Genomic DNA, 19,834 nt, shown 5'->3' with positions numbered 1-19,834 from the left:
TGGAGGCAGCCCTCTGAACTCTGCCTGAACGCCCAGCGGGACCTGTGCTTAGCTCCTCCCGTTCAGCGGTGAGCGAGGCGGGAGACAGAAAGGGGGAGAGAGTGCAGGGCGGAGGATCCCACGGGAGCAGAGCCGCGGGAGGCGCGCAGAGACTCACGGCTTTCAAGATGCTGACGGCCTCCTTGCTGAGCCAGACGGGGTACAGGACGTCATCATGGAGGATGGACTCAAACAGGTCGTCCTCGTTGTCAGCCTCAAAGGGGGGCTGCCCGGCCATCATCTCGTACATCAGCACCCCCAGAGCCCACCAGTCCACGGAGGGGCCGTACTCCAGCTCCTGCAGGATCTGCTCATGAAAGACAGGCAACATCAGGGACCACCAGTGACTCCCACCCCCGACAACACCCAAGCCACAGACTGGCGAGGGAAGGCCTGCATCTTCATTTCCAACTTGCTTCTTTATAGAGTGGAGCCCCATGTCACATACAGCAAGGTTCTAAATTAGCAAATTTAGTAAAAATCGAGTTTGGGAGGCACTGTGTTGGGGCCATTTCTCCAAAGTCAACATCAGCAAGCAGTCCACCCTCCAGTGGGAGCAGATGGCCATTTGAGTGCAGCAAGGTCAGGTCTCCCATCCCACTCGGTCCAGGGCATGCTGCATCTCATTCCTTCTTAAATGGTGACAATATTGGATTTACATGAGCCCTGAGCTCCTGGAAAGTGCAGTTAATGTGTCTCTGCACCCTTCAGCATTCGCCCCACAAATGCAAGACCATCACTCTGCAGCATATTCCAAGACAGGCCCATCTCTCCATCATTCCTCATGACTCCCGTGTGACTCACTGATGAATCCCTCTTTCACCTGCCTCTGTAAGCCCCAGGCCCCCTTCCGTGCCTTTGGGGCCATCCTCGATATGAACATTCTCCCTACTGCCATAGCATCTCCTTGACTGCCTGGTGCATTTTTTGTCTTTGACAACGGTCACTTGTCTTTATCTATTGTCTCTTTGTCCCTTGCTTTCTTCCCTCTGGCTAAATGTGTAGAATCAAAATCACTTAGATGACATGCACGTATGACACGATGCTGCTGAATGCGACACGCCATCAGCTTCCTGTAGAGTGGTATGTAAGGACTGAAGTGGTATAGACTGAATCATCATTTCAACACAAGAGAAGAATTCTACTTAAAGTTGAGAAGCTGCAGGGCCTTTTGAAAGCAAATAACTGCCCCTTCCTAATTTTCCTGGAGCACTGGCCCCGTGTTACAGTAGGTGATGGAAGACCAACGGGATATTTACATTCCATCCCAAGTCTGGTACTAAATTTTTGGGTGATCTCAAACCAGTCAATTGACTTCCTCACTTATCAAATGAGGCTCAGATTTTCAGTTTCATCTCACAAGATTAATTCAGGTAGAAGAGTTTAAATGCATACTGTAAAATACAAAGCGCTATCTAAGTTTTTTCTCATGTATCATATGTGTGTGTGAACCAGATCCAACAGGAGAAACTTGAATGTAATACCACCTTTCAGTTGTATAGAGCTTTGTGTTTTGCAGCATGCTTTTAAATATTATATATATATGTATATAAATATGTAGCATGTCAATGATGTGTGTTTGGCTCAGAGGAAAAATAAATGCTGAGCTGTCCCCATTGCTAAGGAAGGGATTGTGAAGTGACGTCCCCATTCCGCAACTATTTTCTCTTCTTATCAATCAGAGCAGGATTAGACATGGCCCTGCCCAGAAACAGGAGGACAGATGAGATGACCTCTCCAATTCCATAAATCATTCCAAAAAGTGAAGAGTACAGAGGAGAGGCAAGGCTGGAAAGCATGTCTCAAAAGGGGGAACCCTTTGAGGATCCTGAAAAAACAGGCAAAGTCCATGTCTTGTCACTCCAGCTTGCAGGACACCTGGAGCAGGTAAATTCTCAGGCCCGGGACAAGGCTCCAATTTAGTTCTCGGATTGCAAGGTGGCCAGGGAAAAGGAGGCTTAATTTGAGAATCCGATTTTTCTGTGGTCTACTGAAAACATTCCTCTAGAGGTTACAAATTGCGTGGGACTAAATAGAAAGACTTGGATAGAAGCATTTGAAAAGAGTAAAAACACTCACGGTTTAGGAATCTTCTGAATTTACAGTGAAAAGGAATGTGAAAGAATGCAGCCAACTCTAAATTAGTCAGGGCTGATAACCTGTTTGGTTAGCACCTTTGGTCTCTTAGCACAGTGCTTTGTGTGCACTATCCGTAAGATCAGAGCTGCAGGCTCCACTGTCCTGAGGGGCCAGTGATGCTGTTCTGTGATGATACAAAGCCAAAGCCAGCTCCTCCCTCAACCTTGAAAGATCCAGCACCCAATCCAAAAGCCTGCCTGTTCCTAAGATTTGCAAGCACTTTCCACATACTACTGCCTTTTTGTTATTTTTTCAGGGCCCACTGTCTCCCCTATGCATCCATAAAGCCAGAGAGAAGGGGTCTAGCATTCTCCTGAGCCCACCACTGTGATCGGCCCACTCTGTCACCCAGGAGACAGCCGACGTGTCGTGACTGGCTGGCCCGTGTGTCCACTCTGCACATCTCACTGGGCATGCTCCCTTCTCTCCTGGGCTCAGGGTGCTCTGGGTGCTTCTCTCCATGGGGTGGGGAACAGTGGCCACCAGGTGGCCTGTGTGTGCTCAGACTGATGGCATTGGGGAAACCACAGAGTGGCCATGCCCACTCTGTGCCAGGCCCCCTTCAGAGCCTTCTCGTTTTAGGTGGCATCTCTTGTAAAATTCCTTTTAGGCTTGGCCCTAATTATCTGCTTCCTAATCACCTTGTCAACAGTGGAGCTGGTGGGAAGGCAAGGCTTTGCACACCCTGGGGAGGCATGCAGCATGGCAGCCACCCCCTTGAGTGGGTAAGAGCTGGAGTGGAGGAGAAGGGCTGGCACTGGGTCTGAGGACACCAGGTGTCACCCACGGCTGGCAGCCACCTCCTGGAGAGCAGGGACTGGGTGTGGACAAAGGAGAGGGTGCCATGGGGGTTTGCCAAGGGAACATGGTGGGAAGGGACACTCCAGGGCAGAGCCAATGCCTCAGAAGGTGTCTCTGGTTTCAGGGTTAGCCCGGCAACTCCTAACCTCTCCTATTTGAATAGAGGTTTATACTTTCTGATGCATTTCCACACTCTAATCTTATTAGATTCTCAAAACAGCTCGATGAGGTGGGTAGGGCGGGAATTATGACTCCCATTTGAAAGATGAGGAACCCGAGGCACAAAAACATTTTGTGACTCTATCGGGGTCACATGGGAGCATTAGTAGTCAAGTCTGGACTTGAGTCTCAATTCTCAGAACTGTCCCACCCCGTGACAAGGCCCAACAATGACACTGCCGATCCAGCTGCACTGAGTATGGACCAGGCACCATGCTAAGTGCTTCAGAGGGGTCACTCCATTTAGCTTTCCCGAGACCCTGGATGAAGGCAGCGACACCTTTATCAGCCGTAGTTTGCCTGCAGTAAGACCAGGCATCCTCTGTCACCTCCAGGACAGCGGTGACTGCACAGGGGGCCCAGAGGGTGGAGCGGTCAGAGCGTGTCTACGCCTCGACACGATCAGAGAGTGAAGCTGCTCTCTCTGAGTGTCCCCGAAGGGCTGCTCTTCATGGGGATTGAGGGTGTTTTGTTCATTGTAAAGTCAATGTTTGTCTCGCGCTGGGCCCGGAATGGCACACTGGGCTCTGGCACTGACTCACAGAGGGCCTGGAACCAAGTATCCTGATGACAAACAACGAACGAGGAAGAGGAGAAAAGCAGGGCCCTGTTGAAAGCTCTCACTTTCATTTATTTCTCCTTGAAGGTTGAATTCCTCAGTGTTCTTGTTAAGGGAGCACACTAGCAGAGAGACTGGAATCGCTACTCTTCAGATCTGGTAGAAGATGAAGGTTTTGAACAGGATTTACCTATTCCTCACCACCCTCACTCCTAGACCTTCCTTACAGTGGGGTCTCCTGTGTCCCATTTGTCCCACACTGCTGCTGCTTGTCTTCTTCCCGGACAGGTCTGATTAGGCCCCTTCTCCACTGGAACCCTCAGTGGGTCCACCAATCCCACAGGATCAAGGCCACATTCTTTTCTCTTTTACTCTAATCTCATTCATTCTATGAGCACTAAAACTCCTAGGTTCTAGCTACTATACTTTTTAACTTTTCTGATAAAGGCCAAGATGGTTTCATCTCTTGGCCTTTGCTCTTGTTGGCATGTCACACGTTCTTGTTTACTCATTCGACAAACCATTACTAAGAGCCTGATTTGTGTGCTGGATCCTGGGAGTACCCAGATTAGAAACACAGACCCTGCCCTCAAAGGATCAGAGCCTGGGCACACCGGAACCTTCTTTCCCACCTTGCCCCCATCCCAATCCTCCCTGCTGCTTTGAGGAATGCCCTCTCACCCTCTCTGCTAAAGGAAAACCTGGCTGTTTGCAACTGATTCATCTGCCAGGTGCTCCAAGCAGCTTTCCTTGATCCCTGAGGATACCAACTTGTTTTATGTACCTATTTGTTTTGCTTAATAGGCTGTTTACTCATCTGTCACTCCCTTTAGACCAAAAGTTCCTTTAGAAGAGGGAACAGTGTCTCAGTCAATTCTTTATCCCCACGTTGCTCTGTGTCTAGCAGGTGCTCAAACAATGCCCGCTGAAAGGAACGGAGGCTGAATGTGCTAACTGATACCCATCCACCATGGGCAGTACTCAATGGGAACTGGAACTTCCTTCCCATCTTGCGAGCCTCAGAGCCATCAAGATCATTTTGAGTAAGTATTTTTTGAGTAAGTAGCTAGGACAGGCCACATCCTCAATCTAAATCATATCACACTAGGTCTCTCAGTTTGGCAAGACTGATCAGGGGAACTCAAGGCAAAAAGCACTTCACAATGTGCAAAACATCCAAACAACTTTCACGACAGGCATCCGCTGGTGAGGCTCACAATGACATCTGATCTCAGGTATAAGGAGGCCCAGCCACTCTCCTCTTCCTGCTCCGGATGCAGAACTGCCCCTCCACTGGAAAGGGCAAGTGATTCTTGGTTTTACTGTAAGCAAATTATAGCTGATAAAGCCACGTGCTTCCTTTATCAAATATGTTCCTTCATTCTGATTGTTAAGACATGAAAATAATGATACAAGTCAACAAAATTCTCTCCGTCCGAGATTTATTGGTGGTTCTGGACTAGGATGGGGCAGTGACGTTCAGTGAGGAGTTGCCCAGATTTGGGGAAGAGCCTCTTACTCTCAGTTCACTCGCCATCTCCCCCATCACTGAGGCTTCCTTATAGAGAAATCAGCAAACCTTTTACTTCCCCTTTTCTTCCTCCTCCTTGGAATCCATCCTGGTTTTCCAGAGCCTTCTCCCAACACCACCAGATGACCCCAGTGCATGGGGTTGGACCCCTGCCACCAGGAGGAGGAGGCCTTTGCACACGGCCTTACCTCGGGAGCTATGTAGTCAGGAGTCCCGCAGAATGTGGTGGTCGTCACTCCATTCAGAATCCCTTCCTTGCACATCCCAAAGTCGGCCAGCTTGCAATGACCTTCTGCGTCCAGAAGGATGTTGTCCAGTTTCAAATCCCTGTAAGACAGGCCAGGACCACATGGTAAATGAATGCTTCACTCACCCAGTGCAGTCTTCTTGAGTTGGAGAGACATGCATATCCTGGGGAAATCTCTAGAAAAGAAAGCCCTGAAGGATGCTTGACCTGCCTGAACCCAATCTCAGCCCAGAGGCTCTGTCTTGAGTGGGCCAGTCTCCTGTGTGCCTCCATCCTCCTAGCAAGAGGGAAGAGCTTCTGTAACCCCAGGGATATGTCAAGACTGCTGAGATTTAATAAAGTCAGTAACTGCTTAAGGAAGCCCTACTATGCCCTGAAATTCATATTAATCAGACCCTGCTATGAAAGAAAGAAGTATCTATCCCCATCCTTCATGAATTAACCACAGGATCAGCTGGAGGACCAGCCTGTCACATGTGAACATCAATGCATCGGACAAAACCACCGAAGAGCCAGGTGCTACTTTACAGGGCACTAGGTGAGCTGCTACATTTCAGAAGGGAAGACCACGGCCAGCTAGTGCAGGCAGTGAAGGCCTCCAGGAAACAGTGCCCTCAAGAGCAGCTTAGATAGAGGGCAAGGGTTGGCCAGACCACGAGGAGGGAAGGCAGGAGGGGAGAGAAGGCTGACACAGCAGATGCAAAAGGCAATGAAGAGACCAGAGAATTGAGCCCCAGGGAGGCAAGACAGGCATGTTAAAACCTACCTTCAATAGTCTAGAGTGCCAGGAAAAGGGTTTAGGAAATTCACATGGAGAGCGATGAATGTAGCCTGCATGAGCACAATGTGTTTGCAAGATCAGTCTTCCAGGGGCAAGCAGGCCTGGGCAGGGGGCGAGGGCAGGAAGGAGGGTGCATGGGCCTCCATAACCTGGACCTCCAGAACCCACGTGGTCCTTCACAGTGAGTGAGGGCTATAGAGGCATGCTGGCCTCAACCAGCACAGCCTCCTGGGGTCCATTTTACTATATAAAATACAGGGTGCTGGGTAAGAATTCCCCCCTCCCCCCACCATGCCTGGAGACCCAAGACTTGACCCTATAGAAGAACCTGGACAGGATGGAGGTCCCCACCCTGGGCCCCCTTAAGCAGCCACTCTGGATTGGGGGGGTCTTGTAGAGAAGGCCCACCCCTCTGCATGCAGAGAGTGGAAGAGGCCTGCTAGCATCGGGACTTGAACTTCAGCCCTTGTCAGGGATCTAGGTCTAGGTGCAAAGGAAGCACTTTAGGACTTGTCTGCATTGCACCTGTAACCCCACTTCCGCTCACAGCTGGGACTGCTTGAGAAAAAAGAACACAAAAAATGTGCTGCTTTAAGTGAATGCTCGAGGACTACAGAAAGAACAGTGAGAACAACCAACCAAGCTGAGCCACCAGGACCAGGGCTCCCCTGTCCTGACCCTGGTTGCTGTGTGTGGTCAAAGCTCACCTCTAGCTGTGGGTGGGACAGCAGTGACATGAACACCAGGCTGAGCTGCAGGAGGCTGGTTGTGCCTTGGCCCTGGTAAAGTCACCTTGCTGGTTGGTGGCCTTATCTGTCAAGTGGGATGACACATCCCTGCTTGCAGGCTCGTTTGAAGGACTAATGAAAGTAGAAGGTCTTTAATGCCAACGCACCCACTTCCTTCATGCAGACACTGAGTTGGAGGGAAGTAGGTGTCCGTCCTGTCTGCCCATTTGCAAATGTCTGCGTCCTCGGGAGGCAAACTCTTTGGTGCCCACTGAGTCACGCACCCCTGCACGCCCTCACAAGCAGCACAGCTGACCCCATGGCACATGCAATAAGCACAATGTGACACTCGCTGTGAAAGGAACAATGATGCTTCTTCAGCACCTCAGTCTACAAACCACATTCAAGTGAGTTGGGAAGAGCACGCTCGGCTACCACTCTTGCAAGGATAAGTGAGTGGAAACCAGAAGGTGGCCAGTGACGTAGGTGGTGAGGGCTTCTGTGTGCGGCACTCCTCGGCCCTCTGTCTCAATGTGGGTTGACTTCTTCTGGTGCTGGCCACCAAGCCCAACCTTATAAAATACCCCAATGCCACCCCTCTGAGCACTCATTTTTCCAGTCTTTATGTCCAAAGGAAGGCCTTGTTCTAATTTTGTATGAATGGGATGGATTCAGAACGTTCCAAGCAGCCTGAACCTCGCCCCCATTCTGACTCAGGGGGCAAGGCCTGGCCTCTCTGCTCAGGTGCCTACTCCTCTCAGGGAGGGGTGAGAGAAGGTGGGGACAGCCCCAGACACACACCGTGCCTTTGCTGCCTGCCCTCGCTTCTCCCTGCCCCAGCCAAAGGCCCAGTGTGGCCACCACTGCCAAATGTGTTCTGCAGCTGTCGTCTGACACAGCCAAGATACTTCTTCCCACCGTCCTGCCACTGAAGCCTGAAAGCCGGTCTGTGGTCACCTCCTCCAATTCCCTCTCCACTGTCTGCGTTTCTTGAAAACTCTAACTCTCCACATAACACCAAATACAGGAAGAGTCAGAGACTTATGTTCCTGCCCTTTAGTGACAGAAGAAAGTGTGGTTCAGAAGACCTCGGGGAGCCAGAAAGGCCATTGCTAGAACTTTATTCTGCTGGGGTTTTTCTGTTCTGTTAAAAAGCAAAGTGTTTATACCTCTGGGACCAAACTTGCCTGGCAGTGGGCTCTCAGTGGGAAGCAGTTCTCAAGTGGTGGGTTTCAGCAGATGGAAGAGCTCAGGGCCATGATTGTGGGGGCTGGGGACAGGAGAAAAGCAGTGGGGAAGAGGGAGAGAAAGGAGGGGAGGGGAGAGAAAGGAGGGGAGGGGAGAGAAAGGAGGGGAGGGGAGAGAAGGAGGGAGGGAGAAGGTGGGGGAGGGAAGGAGGGAGGGAGGAGGTGGGGGAGGGAGAGGTAGGTCGACATTCCCTACAAGATTTCCTCATGGTTTTGTTACCCCTAGAACCCTGAATTTCTACTTCTTATTCCTGCCTCAGGATTCTCCCACCTGTAGGTTTTTAATTCTGCCTCTCCAAATGGGGTCCTTTAGGCCTCCCTGGGGAGGAGGGTTGGGAACAGTTGTTCCCCAGCCTTACCCACCCAGAGGTGGGCTGGCAGGCAGGGTGGGGGGGTCTCTTCTGGAGCCTTCCCATTGGTGCTTGGGACAATATCAGTTGGTTTTCCTCAAACTTGTTGACAGCTTTGCAAACAAGGACAAGTGCCTAGATATTAGTCCCAAGCTACTTTTGAGGATGGAGACTTTTTTTTAAAGGAGTCACTTTTTTTAATAGAGGGTGGGGGGAATCCAGCAAAATCCCTTTCCTTATATATGAGCCATTTTGACTTTGACTTACACAATTTTTTAATAGGTTCATTCAGTTTTTTTCAATAGGTGATACATTCATGTGTTCAAAACACCAAAAAGTATCCAAGGGCATATAGTAAAATTCTCCTTCTCACATCCATTCCCGAGATATCCCTTTTTTTCCCCTATGGATAATTGCATTTTATTCATTCCTTATGTATCCTCTTGGTCATATTTTATACATAAATAAGAAAATGTGAATATATATTCATTTTTCCCCTTTTAACTAAATGGGAGCTTTCAATATATATACTTTGAAACCTTACCTTTTTCACTTGATATATATAGTAGGTCTTTCTGTCTTAGCACTAAAGAGCCTCCTAATTCTTTATGGCTGCATACTATACCATATTTATTGGAGAACACTTAGGATGCTTCCAATATTTGCTATTATCATCAGCACTGCTGTGAATAACCTTGTACATGTGACATTTTGCACAGGTGTGAAAGTAACCATACACATTTCCTAGAAAAGAAATTTCTAAATCAGACACTCAAGAATGTGAATTTTGATGGACATTGCCAAACTGCCCTCTTTAGGGATTGAACAATTTACACTTCCATCAGCAATATATGACAGTTTCTGCTTCCCACATTCTTGCCAACATGGTGTAGTACTAAGCTTTGGTAGTCTGTTGAAAATAGTATCTTGTATATTCTTAAGTTACTTTGTAAGTTTCAGCATCTTTTCATATACTTAAAAGAGATCTGTATTTTTTTTTCTGTGAACTGCTGCTCATTCTTATTTTGTAGCATTTGCTTTTTATTGATTTTTAGGAGCTCTTTCTATATTAGGAAACAAACTGTGTGTGCAATAGGAATCACAAGTACTTTTCCCAGTTTATTGTTTGAATTTTGACATTGGTTATGGTGGTTTGTCCTTAATATTATTTTTATGTACTAATAATTGATGTTTTATTTCATGGTGTTTAATTTTGATGTTTTATGAATTGATGTTTTTGGCTTTTATGTCTTAATTTGAAAGCCTTTACCCATTTCAAAGTTATAAGAGCATTTTTCCCAAGATTTCTTCTAGTACTTTTATGCTTTCATTTTATAAACATAAGTCTTTGATGTATTTGGAATTTGTTCTGACAAAAGGTGTGAGGTATACATCTAATTTTACTTGTTTCCAGATGTCTAATTAAGTTGTCTCAATGCCAGATATCTAATAGTTTATCTTTTCCTCATTGACTGAAACACCACCTTTATCAAATACTGATACTAAATCTCCATATGTACTTGGATTTTTTCCTGTACACTTTATTCTATATCATGGCTCTATACCACACACTTTTAACTATTATAGGTTTATTGTATGTTTTAACTCCCAGTGGGGCTAGTTTCCTTATTATTCACCTTTTCCAAAATTTCCTGGCTATTCTCACTTGTTTATTTTTCCATATGGACTTTAGAATCATTGCTCTAGTTAAAAACAATCCTGGTGATGTTTTTACTAGGAACATGTTTAAAGTTATAAATTAACTCAGGGAGAACTGAATCTTTATGATGTTGAGTCTTCTCATCCAATAACACTGTTTGTCTTTCCATTTGTTCAAGTCTGGTCTGCATCCCTTAGGAGCATTTTAAAGTTCTCTCATATAGATCTTGTACATTTCTTGTGATATTTTATGGCAGACTGATTGCTGGTTGTCCTGATATCCATCTCACTTTCTTCCTTTGTAAGAGAACATTGTTTTTTTTTTTCTTTTTAAGCCATGCACATAGCTATGAACTAGAATTAAAAGCCACCCTTCGAGCTGAGTGTGGTTATGTGACTAGGTTCTACTAATCAGATGTAGGACAGTCTCTTTAAAAGGAAGAATTTTACTCTTTTTTTCTTTTCTCCCTCTATCCTTTTGCCTGAATGAGGATATAATGCCTGGAGTCCTACAGCAGCTATCTTTGACCATAAAGACAAGGACCAAGCCCCAGGAAAGGTCACTGGACTGTCCCCCTCCAGATAACTTTCATAGAAAAAAGAAATAAAATTGAATCTTATCTAAAGCACTTTCGTTATGTTAATTGCAATGGAACCCACTTCTAAATAGTACAAGCTATTATAAATTCCCATCATAGGTGACACTCATTCTGTATTATAAAATGAGGTGTTGCTCAATACAAAACAAATTTTTAAAAATAGATTCTTACTGTAAATGGGGTAATTTCTTCCATTATGTATAATATATGTTTGAAGGTGTATTCTTATTGGCTTCTGTTTATCATCTTCTGCCCTGCCACTAGACTGAACTGGTTTTATTTTTGTAAAGGCATTTTCCAGTTGACTTTCCAGGATTTTTCAAACTATCTGCAATTAATGATCATTTTACCTCCTTTTCAGTATTTACATTTCTAATTCATTTGTCTTTCTGATTTGTGTTGACTAAAACCTCAAGAACGATGCTAAATAATAATGGTGACAGCCATTCCAGCATTTCCTGCTCAGGCAGAATGTGCCCGGGTTGATGGCTACTTCACTGCACTCTCCACTGGACTGAAAACTTGTGAGAACATCCATGGAATCACACTGCTGTCACCCCAGCTGCCAAGGGCCACACAGGATGTGGGCTGTGGGAAGGGGAAAGGAGCAGGCTCTCCAGCACCCCTCGAGTCCAGGGTTTCTCAACCTCGGCACACTAGGGCCACACTGACATTTGGAGCTGGATAGTTCTTTGCATGGTAGGGGGCAGTGTCCTGTGCATTGCAGGATGTTTAGTAGCATGGCAGGGGGCAGTGTCCTGTGCACTGCAGAATGTTTAGTAGCATCCCTGTTCTGTATGTATTAGATGCTACTAGTACTCCTCCCCCACCCCGTGTGACAACCAAGGTCTCCAGATATTGCCAGATGTCCCTTGTAGGGCCTCTAGTGGAACACCACTGCTCTAATCTAAGTCTTAAGCAGTGATCAAGGCTCTGAGATGGCCTGGCCCAAACCACTAAGCCAAATAGAGATTTGGGAACAATACTCTGGCTACAAGGAAAGGATGCATTTGCCCGGAGTGTCCTCTGCAATTTATCCCGGGGAGACAGGATCCTGACTGTACTAACCCTACTAACATTGGGCATCAACCACCCCCCCCACTTAAATGCATGATGAAAATAAAAGAAAAGGTAACATGACCACTTGCCCAAGGTTACACAGCTGGTAAGAGGCAATGTGGAGCTGACCCCCCATGACTGCCTGTGACCACCTCTATTTGGTGCTTGGATGAAAATTCCTTTGGGCTGGGAAAAGATGGCTTTGTGGTGAGGAAGAGAACACAGAGCCTGAGAGGTCACAGCCACTGACAGGGATGGCTTGATTTAGAGGCGGGATGGTATAATCAAGGCTCCCCTGGGGTAGGAATGCAGATCTCTTCCAGAAAATCAAAAGACGTCAAGAAAAGGAAATTCCCTAAACAATGTACTTTAAAAAATTCTGTATACCCTATTTGAGGGGAAAGAAAAAAACATTTTGTTTTTAGGGAAAAAACAAAAAGTTTGACTTATAAGACCAACTCAACTGTACTTACTACTTTTTTAGGATACAAAAATGGAAAAGGATCGTAAGTGAGAACAAGGATCCCTCCAGTGACTTTGCTGTGAGGTGGGGAAGAAATGGTCTAATGCTCGGGGAGAACTGGCATGTAGTAAGGTCTTAATATTGGGGACAGCTGTTGGAGACAGGATGAGACCAGTGGTGGGTCAAAGTGTACCTTTAACACGACGAGAAAGTAACCGTGGATGTCTCTAGCAATGTGTCTGGATAATCTGAAATGCAATTTTGGCTTCTAAGAATTGCCTCTCAGGCATAGCTATGTGCGCATCTCATTCTGCGTACGATGGTTTACGTATAAGGGGCAGCTGTCGGTGCCTACGTGCTGGGATCTGAGACGCGGAGCGGGTCCTTCCACTCCTCTCTAACCCATACTCGGACAGGAAGTGAGGCGGTTCTGAATCTGCCTCCTAACCCTGCCGCTTACCAGCTGGATGACTCTGGGCTGGTCCCAAGTATCTCTGAGACTCGGTTTCCTTGTCTGTTAGGCGGGAGATGATACCGAGGGCCATAGCCTATGTCAAAGCTCTGGCACGGTACCTGACCCGTGGCGGTTACCCCGGAAATTCTTCGCCAGGGGTCTCTCACACTCATTTCTTGAGACACACATCCTCTCCCAGGGCGAGTCACGAAATCCCTAACACAGTTCTCAAAGAGTACAGAGTTATTGCCTCTCATCGTGTATAAGCCACTGAGACAGACACGGAGGGAGGAAAATGTGAAGCGCATACAAGTGTAACACACGGGAGAAAGTGGCAAATGTTGAGAGAATGTGAATCACAACAAAACTGAGACGTTCAGCCTAGTCTAGTGAGAAAGTCACGGCATTCCTTTCCCCAGGGCTGGGGAATGACACAAAGTTCCCCAAAGAAAGCAACGGTGGTGAGTGTGTGCGCTCACGGGTAGGGGTGAGGCCGCACAGGTGCTACGAGTCAGGACACATGACAGCTGCTCAGGACCAGCAGCCACTGGGGGATGTCACAGACAGTATCCTCTCACTCCCCTTAGCAGCAGCCCTGGGTGGCGGCAGCATTGCCCACAATTCATCAATAAACAACTTGGGGGGTAGCAAGGCCAGTGAGGTGGCTGGGGCTTGAACTCAGGTATTTAGTGGAATCCTGTTTTCCTCACACTACACTTCAGCTGTCTCATCTGAATTCACCCCTTTCCCATCCGGAAAAATGTATTTTCCCAATTGGAGAGTGGATTCCCCAAGAATAAGGGCCAGAAAACTCTCCTTCTGTAAACCACACAGCATTTAGCAAAGGGTTGGCACACCTTAATATATCAGAAATAATGAAAAAATTTGCCATAAAAGCACCCGTAATGCCACTGTAGTCACACATTTTATTTTCTGATGCCCTCACTCGCCTGGCATGCTAGTTCCACAAAGCTGAGGCATGAATGCTACACACATGAGAGCAAAATTCCTCCAGTTACTTGAAGATAAAAGATTAGAAAAATTACTTCACTTCAGAGAGCAGGCCCTCAAGGGAGACTGTGAAGAAACCCTGCTTGTTTTTGGACAAATAGTGGAGACTTGTGAATGACTGTGGTTTAATCAGATGGGAATAGAAGCCCTTCTGGAAGACTTTACCAAACACCTTCATGAATTTAATGATATACTCAAGAGAAAGGCAATTTTTTTCCCTCAACATCGTGGCAAGTGCTGGTGACTGGCAGGCACTCCTCCCAGCATCCTCTGCGTCAGTACTTCCCATCACTCTCAGGAACGCCAAGTCCCTCAAAGACCACCCTAGGCCAGCCGTGAAGGCAAGCAAAGTATTCTGTCACCTCTCCGTGAAAAAGAAAAGCATAATTTGTTTCAGAGCCCAAGATAAATGATTTATAAAGTCTCCATTGCAGTGCTCATAACTAAGAGTCGATGCTATAATAATATTTCATTCTGGACCAATCTGCAGGGAAAACTGCAGGGAAAACTTTCAAGTCTTTTCATAGGAAAATTCAATCATTTAGGTGCAAAATCATAGCTACATGCCCCTACCCACCTCTCAAAGGCTTCTGTATTCCCAGCTTGGTGTCAAGATTTTTAGTGCATTTCATGCCACAAATACTCCATGAATCTGGTCAAACTATTATTATCCCTATTTTCTAATGAGGACAAAGTGTTTGTGGGGTTATTAACTGCCCAGGACACACAGGTGGCGAGTGAGTGACAGAGCCCATCCTGCCTGATGCCATCGCTATGCTCTTAACCACTTTGCTATGTTGTTTGAGGAGAGAAAAAAAAAAGATATCGTGTCCACACTTTGTCCTCTCGTGGCTAGAGAACACAATTGTTGCTGCCAGGGTGGTGCTTGTTTCTAACTCAGAGAAAGACATTTATAAGATGCAACTGATAAACTAGACAGTGCTATTTTCACCAAACAGGTGGCCTCTCGTCTGGAGAAAGCAGACTCTCAGCCACTACACGGACAGCTGGAAGCCTGAGGTGTCCAACAGCGTCCTGAGGCAGAGCCAAAATAAATAGCCTGCTACCTGGCTCATCCTGCCAAGGAGAAAAAAATAATAAATCGCCTCTGGCTGTACCTGGGCATTAAGACTTGGAATCACTGCAGAACAGCTTATCTGATTGCATGATTGTCCAGTTGCTTTTTTTAAATCAGCAATAATGTAAGTATGTTCTTATCCCCAACGTTCATGGATAAAATCCTGACCCTCACTGATGGGAAATAGGCATTGCCTTGTGGCCCCAGCATGTGGATGAGCTGCCCTGGCATTCACGACACTCATATCTAGTCCTCTCAGCCCTCTCCGGGCCAATCCACTGGCTCGTCAACACAGCCGATGGGGCTGAGCCCAGGACGGGGATGACCTTGAGCAAGTTCCTTTTCTGAGCATTACCATCCTCAAGTATGAGACAAGACGGCTGGATGAGTTAGTCCCCAAGGACCGTCCCCGTCCAGGATCCTGGGAAGTGAAGGCAGCTGGAGCCCATGAAAGAACTTGCTTGAACTTGCAATCCTGAACTCGCACACCAAACGTTTCTCTTTCCACTTCGGAGCAAAACTTCGCCAGCAGGCATTTTTATATAACATGTAAATCAGATGATGCTCTCCTGCTGCTTGCCTTCCTCTGCGGCACCCCAGGAACACAGCTCTTCACATGGCGTGAGCAGCCTTTTGTGGTCTCCGCCAGTCTGGCCTACTGGCCTCACCCCTCACCACGCACCCTCATAGTCCAAGATGGGGGCCTGGGGCCTTCGGGGGTTTCTGTCTCCTGCCCTGATATCCTAGCACTAGAAACACTGCCACCATGAGCATCTGTCCCCCACAGCGGACGCTCTACGAGGGCAGGGGCTTCGCATCCCCACAGTGCCTGACGCAGCCCGGTGTCCCCCACCTGCTCGTCAGATGCGTGAAGGAACGAGTGAGTAGAGAAGTGAAGTCAGGATCTGACGCCATGCAGCCACGTGACCTGAATGCACATTCCCAGATAACATAAGCAACTACTAAAACATTTTAATGGAAAACCATTAAAACGAAGGGCAACACCATCAGAGGCGACTGAATCTGACATTCTCTTGCACCCTCCAACCCATTCTCCCCACTATACTCGGGAAGAGTCCCAAACAACAGGCTCCTTATCATTTGCGTCTGTGCCTCCATTCCCTTTCCCCTCTTGGCCACTCTACAGCCCATCATGTCACCCATGACCTTTCTTCAGTCACAGCACTTTGGTCAGTTTCTTCATGGCAATGATCACAGTTTGTCATTATTCTGCTTATTTCCCTGAGCATTACTGGTTTCCCTCTCATGAACATGGCAATAGGGACTGTGCCTTTGTGTTTACAGCCTGGTCCCCACAGCCCTGCAAAGTGTCTGGCACTTGATGTTCTTGGAACATCAGGATGAAGTAAGGGGCAGGGTCTCTATGAAGTCCATTTTAGTGACAGACTAGTTGATGATGTGATTACAACTACTAACATCCACTGTCTACTTGGCCCTACGATGGAATAGTTCCATAATATTTCCTGAGTTCTACTAAGAGTCTGTTTCCGTGCCAGGCATTGGGGACACTGGGAGAAAATACATAAATACCTGTCCTCAAGGAAGGGTCTGGGGTCTGGAGGGAGAGACAGACACGAGGCCAGAGCACTCAGGACGGCAAGTCCTACACCAGAGGGACAAATAGGACATCATTGCTGCACTTAGAAGGCAAGGGCCGCTAGTCTTGCCTTTTTTGGGCCCAGCGATTTGCAGCTCCAAGTCTGGCCAGAACTCTGTCATCACAAAAGGGCCACTCCAGCTAAAAGACCAAGAGTAACCTTTCCGAGGGTGTGCCTGGAGCCTAGCGGAAGTGGACTGTAGCACCCAGAATTCCCGGACAGAAAGGCCAGAAAACCATCCTTCAAGCTCCCTTGTCAGGGAAGCTGCCAAAGAAGCTGCCAGAACCAGTAAGCATATGTCTCCCGTGTCCAGCCACATAAGGAGCCACGTGCGAGGAGATTGGTCAGCTCCTTGTAGGTCACTCCGGCCCAGATAAGGAGCAGAGGAAACACAAATGTAACTCTGCACAAGTTGAGGGGAATGTAGGGAAGGCACGTCTTCCTGGAAAACGGGGGTCACCCAAGTCACTTGGAGGGTATCAGAGGCCTCCTGCCAGGTCAGGGGGCTGAAAACGGACTGACCTCTAAAGGGATAGAAAACAGATTTTATTATTCTTAAAAAGGAAGTCTTACATTTGTATTTGTTTAATTTGGCCACAGAAGGTATTTAATTTAGGACCATGTGGGGCTTTTCAGCTGATCAGAAATGTGTGAGTGTGCGCTCACGTGTGCGCATATGCATACATGCCAGTAAGGAAGAGCAGAGGACTGAGGACTGCAGCATGCCCACGCGCATCTGCGGTCCTAGAACTGTGGGCTAAGCGGGGAGGTGGGTTAAGGAGAGTCCTCCTCTTCATCAGGGAGGTTACGATCTGGGAGAGTTACAAAACAAAGGCAAGTAGAGCTACAGGCAGCCTCCACTGCTCCATTTGGTAGACATTTACTGAGTGCCTGTCAGGTACTGGGGAGGTCCAGGTTTTGGAGTGAGATGAGGATGTAGCAACTGCTCAGCTCACCTATGCTGAGTCTGGGGTGCCTTGGAGACATCTAGCTGGACACGCTGACTACATGTCACGTGTGAAGCTTTGGGCTGGAGAACATAATGATGTGAGTGAGATTTTCTGACAGAGGGTTCACATAAGTGTGAGAAAAAAGAAGAGGCTAGAACTAATCTGCAAGCAAAGCCCAATGCTCGATGCCCATGACCTGCAACAGAGTAGCCAGAGAGGAGACTCAAGAGACTGGTGGCCAGGAAACCCAAGAAGAGGGAGAATTGCAACCCAAGAGTGTGGTCAGTTAGTGACAGGGATCTTAAGTTCCATGGTCCGGAGATCTTTTTATCCAACTGAGGTCCTTCATTGCTTTTTCTTTTTATGCTCTAAGGCTCCAATTTAGGAATAAGTAGTAGTAGTTGTACTTTTTGAGAAATGCCTTTCCAGACCAATACTGTCTCATGTACCAGCGGCTGCCCAGTGAACAGCTTTAGTAGAGAAATGAACTGTAAGTCTCAAACCTGCCAGTGGGAAAGGGGAAAGGGATTTCCAGAATTCCACCAGGGAAAAAAGAAGAGCAACAACTCTGCAGGTGATACTGGGAGCCGTGCCCTTGCACAAGGCAGTAGCAGCCCCGTGTGAAAAAAAATCATTCAGAGAAGACTCACGGGTGCTCCATGTTTCTCCACGAGCCTTCCATAGTCCTCCAACCAAGAAGGGTCCTGGAGCTTCTCTGCCTCCTCTTCCCACCCCAGGCGGTCCCTGAGGAGCAGGGCAGCCAGTGCAATGGTGCCCTATCCCAGTAAGTCCAAAGTTCAGCATTTCTGTGCCCCATCTTTCTTCTCTACTCCCCTAGGCCCAATGCATACTGGTTGCCCTGATGGCACTCACTCCCATCTGGGAGCGTGCCTGTAACCTTGACATTTCATTACTTCCTTTTCATTAAAAGTCATCCTCTCCCCAACTATGAGGTCTCCTGAACAACTTGCCAATCTGTCCAATCTCATTGAGCTACAGTGGACACTTACAGCTTGAAACATAACCTCCCCCAAGGAACCTGCACAGATCAGGAGACCTGGAGAGTCAGCAGACGTGAAGTGACATGGGGCACAGCTGCGATGCCACTTCTCAAATCCTGGCACGAAGGCTATGGATTTCCCTCTCTGGGGCCCTCCTTGCCACCACTGCCTCGGCCCACCCACCTCTGAGTCCATCCTCAGGCAACCGCTTCCTTTTTTCTCTTTTAACCCTAGGATCATTCCTGGAGCAGGATTTGGATTTTCTTGATGTCATTCAGCTAAAACAGCTAGAACAGAGTGCTGTTCATTCCCTGACTTTGCTGACAATTAACAGCTGAATTTATCCACACACTAGAGCAGTTTGTTTGGCCATAGATGTGGATGAAATATTGGTAAGCTATATTCAACGACGGGAGGTACTCTGAAAAGGTTAATCCATTCTCTGCTTTGGGAAAAGTGACACAGTTTTTAAACAAAGTCTCTCACTTACAATTCAGGTCATGTATGTGTACCGAGGGCATGGGGCGCACACACAGACTCTAGCAGACCCTCACATTTGGCATTTACAGTTCTACTCTTCTCAAACTGCCCTGAGGGTCCACAACAAGCAGCAACCTCTCCCTGTGCAGAGTACATATTTTAATGTGCGTTTTAATGAAGCTACGTGTGGGGTAAATCAGCCGGTGAGCAAATGAGCCAGACCAGTGGAGACAGCAACACAGTCTGTGAAAGGAATATTTCTCAGCCAGAAAGCAAGTGTCTTGACAAAGTTAAACACAGTAATATGGAATCTGTTGGTGGTTCTGATCAATGAAAATAAGTCCTTTAAGTACTCTATTCTGAAATAAAGAAACAACGATTTGTGAATTTATTTTAGCAAGTGCTATGGCAAAAACTGAAAAGCTTCAGTGAAAATTAAAAAGATGGTTAACGTGCTATAAGAACGTGCCCAGGAAACATATAACTCTCGGCATCTGTATGTATTTCCGTCACACTATATACTTTATTATATATACATAAAGTACATATTTAGTATATAATGAAGTATTGTGTGCTGAAATATATAGTATGCTTAACATAATAGATATATAGAAAAAGAAAGATGTTGTGAGTTATTGTTGCCTATATATTTTATATATATATGTGTGTGTGTATATATATATAATGAAATATTAACATATATGTGATATAGTAGTTATCTGGTATGAGAATGAGCCCAAGCAACATATAACTCATATCTTACTTTCTCTGTCTCATCTGTTAATCACACTATAAACTTTATTATGTACATGAGGTATAT

The 19,834-nt window shown here is 46.9% G+C and overlaps 1 protein-coding gene across 3 annotated transcripts in view; it reads right to left on the bottom strand.

The window, feature by feature from the left end:
* The window catches only part of PRKCE (protein kinase C epsilon), a 478,538-nt gene that overhangs the window by 29,284 nt on the left and 429,420 nt on the right, over positions 1-19,834 (bottom strand). For all 3 annotated transcript variants that reach the window (XM_012755911.2, XM_012755894.2, XM_012755903.2), the window contains 2 exons: positions 5,477-5,615; positions 158-346 (listed from right to left, as the gene is read on the bottom strand). In XM_012755911.2, coding sequence (XP_012611365.1) covers positions 158-346; positions 5,477-5,615 — 328 coding nt within the window. The remainder of the gene's footprint in view (positions 1-157; positions 347-5,476; positions 5,616-19,834) is intronic.

Source organism: Microcebus murinus, chromosome 3 (genome assembly GCF_040939455.1).
Source record: "Microcebus murinus isolate Inina chromosome 3, M.murinus_Inina_mat1.0, whole genome shotgun sequence".
In the NCBI taxonomy this organism is placed as follows: Eukaryota; Metazoa; Chordata; class Mammalia; order Primates; family Cheirogaleidae; genus Microcebus; species Microcebus murinus.
This window is presented reverse-complemented; position numbering and strand designations above follow the sequence as displayed.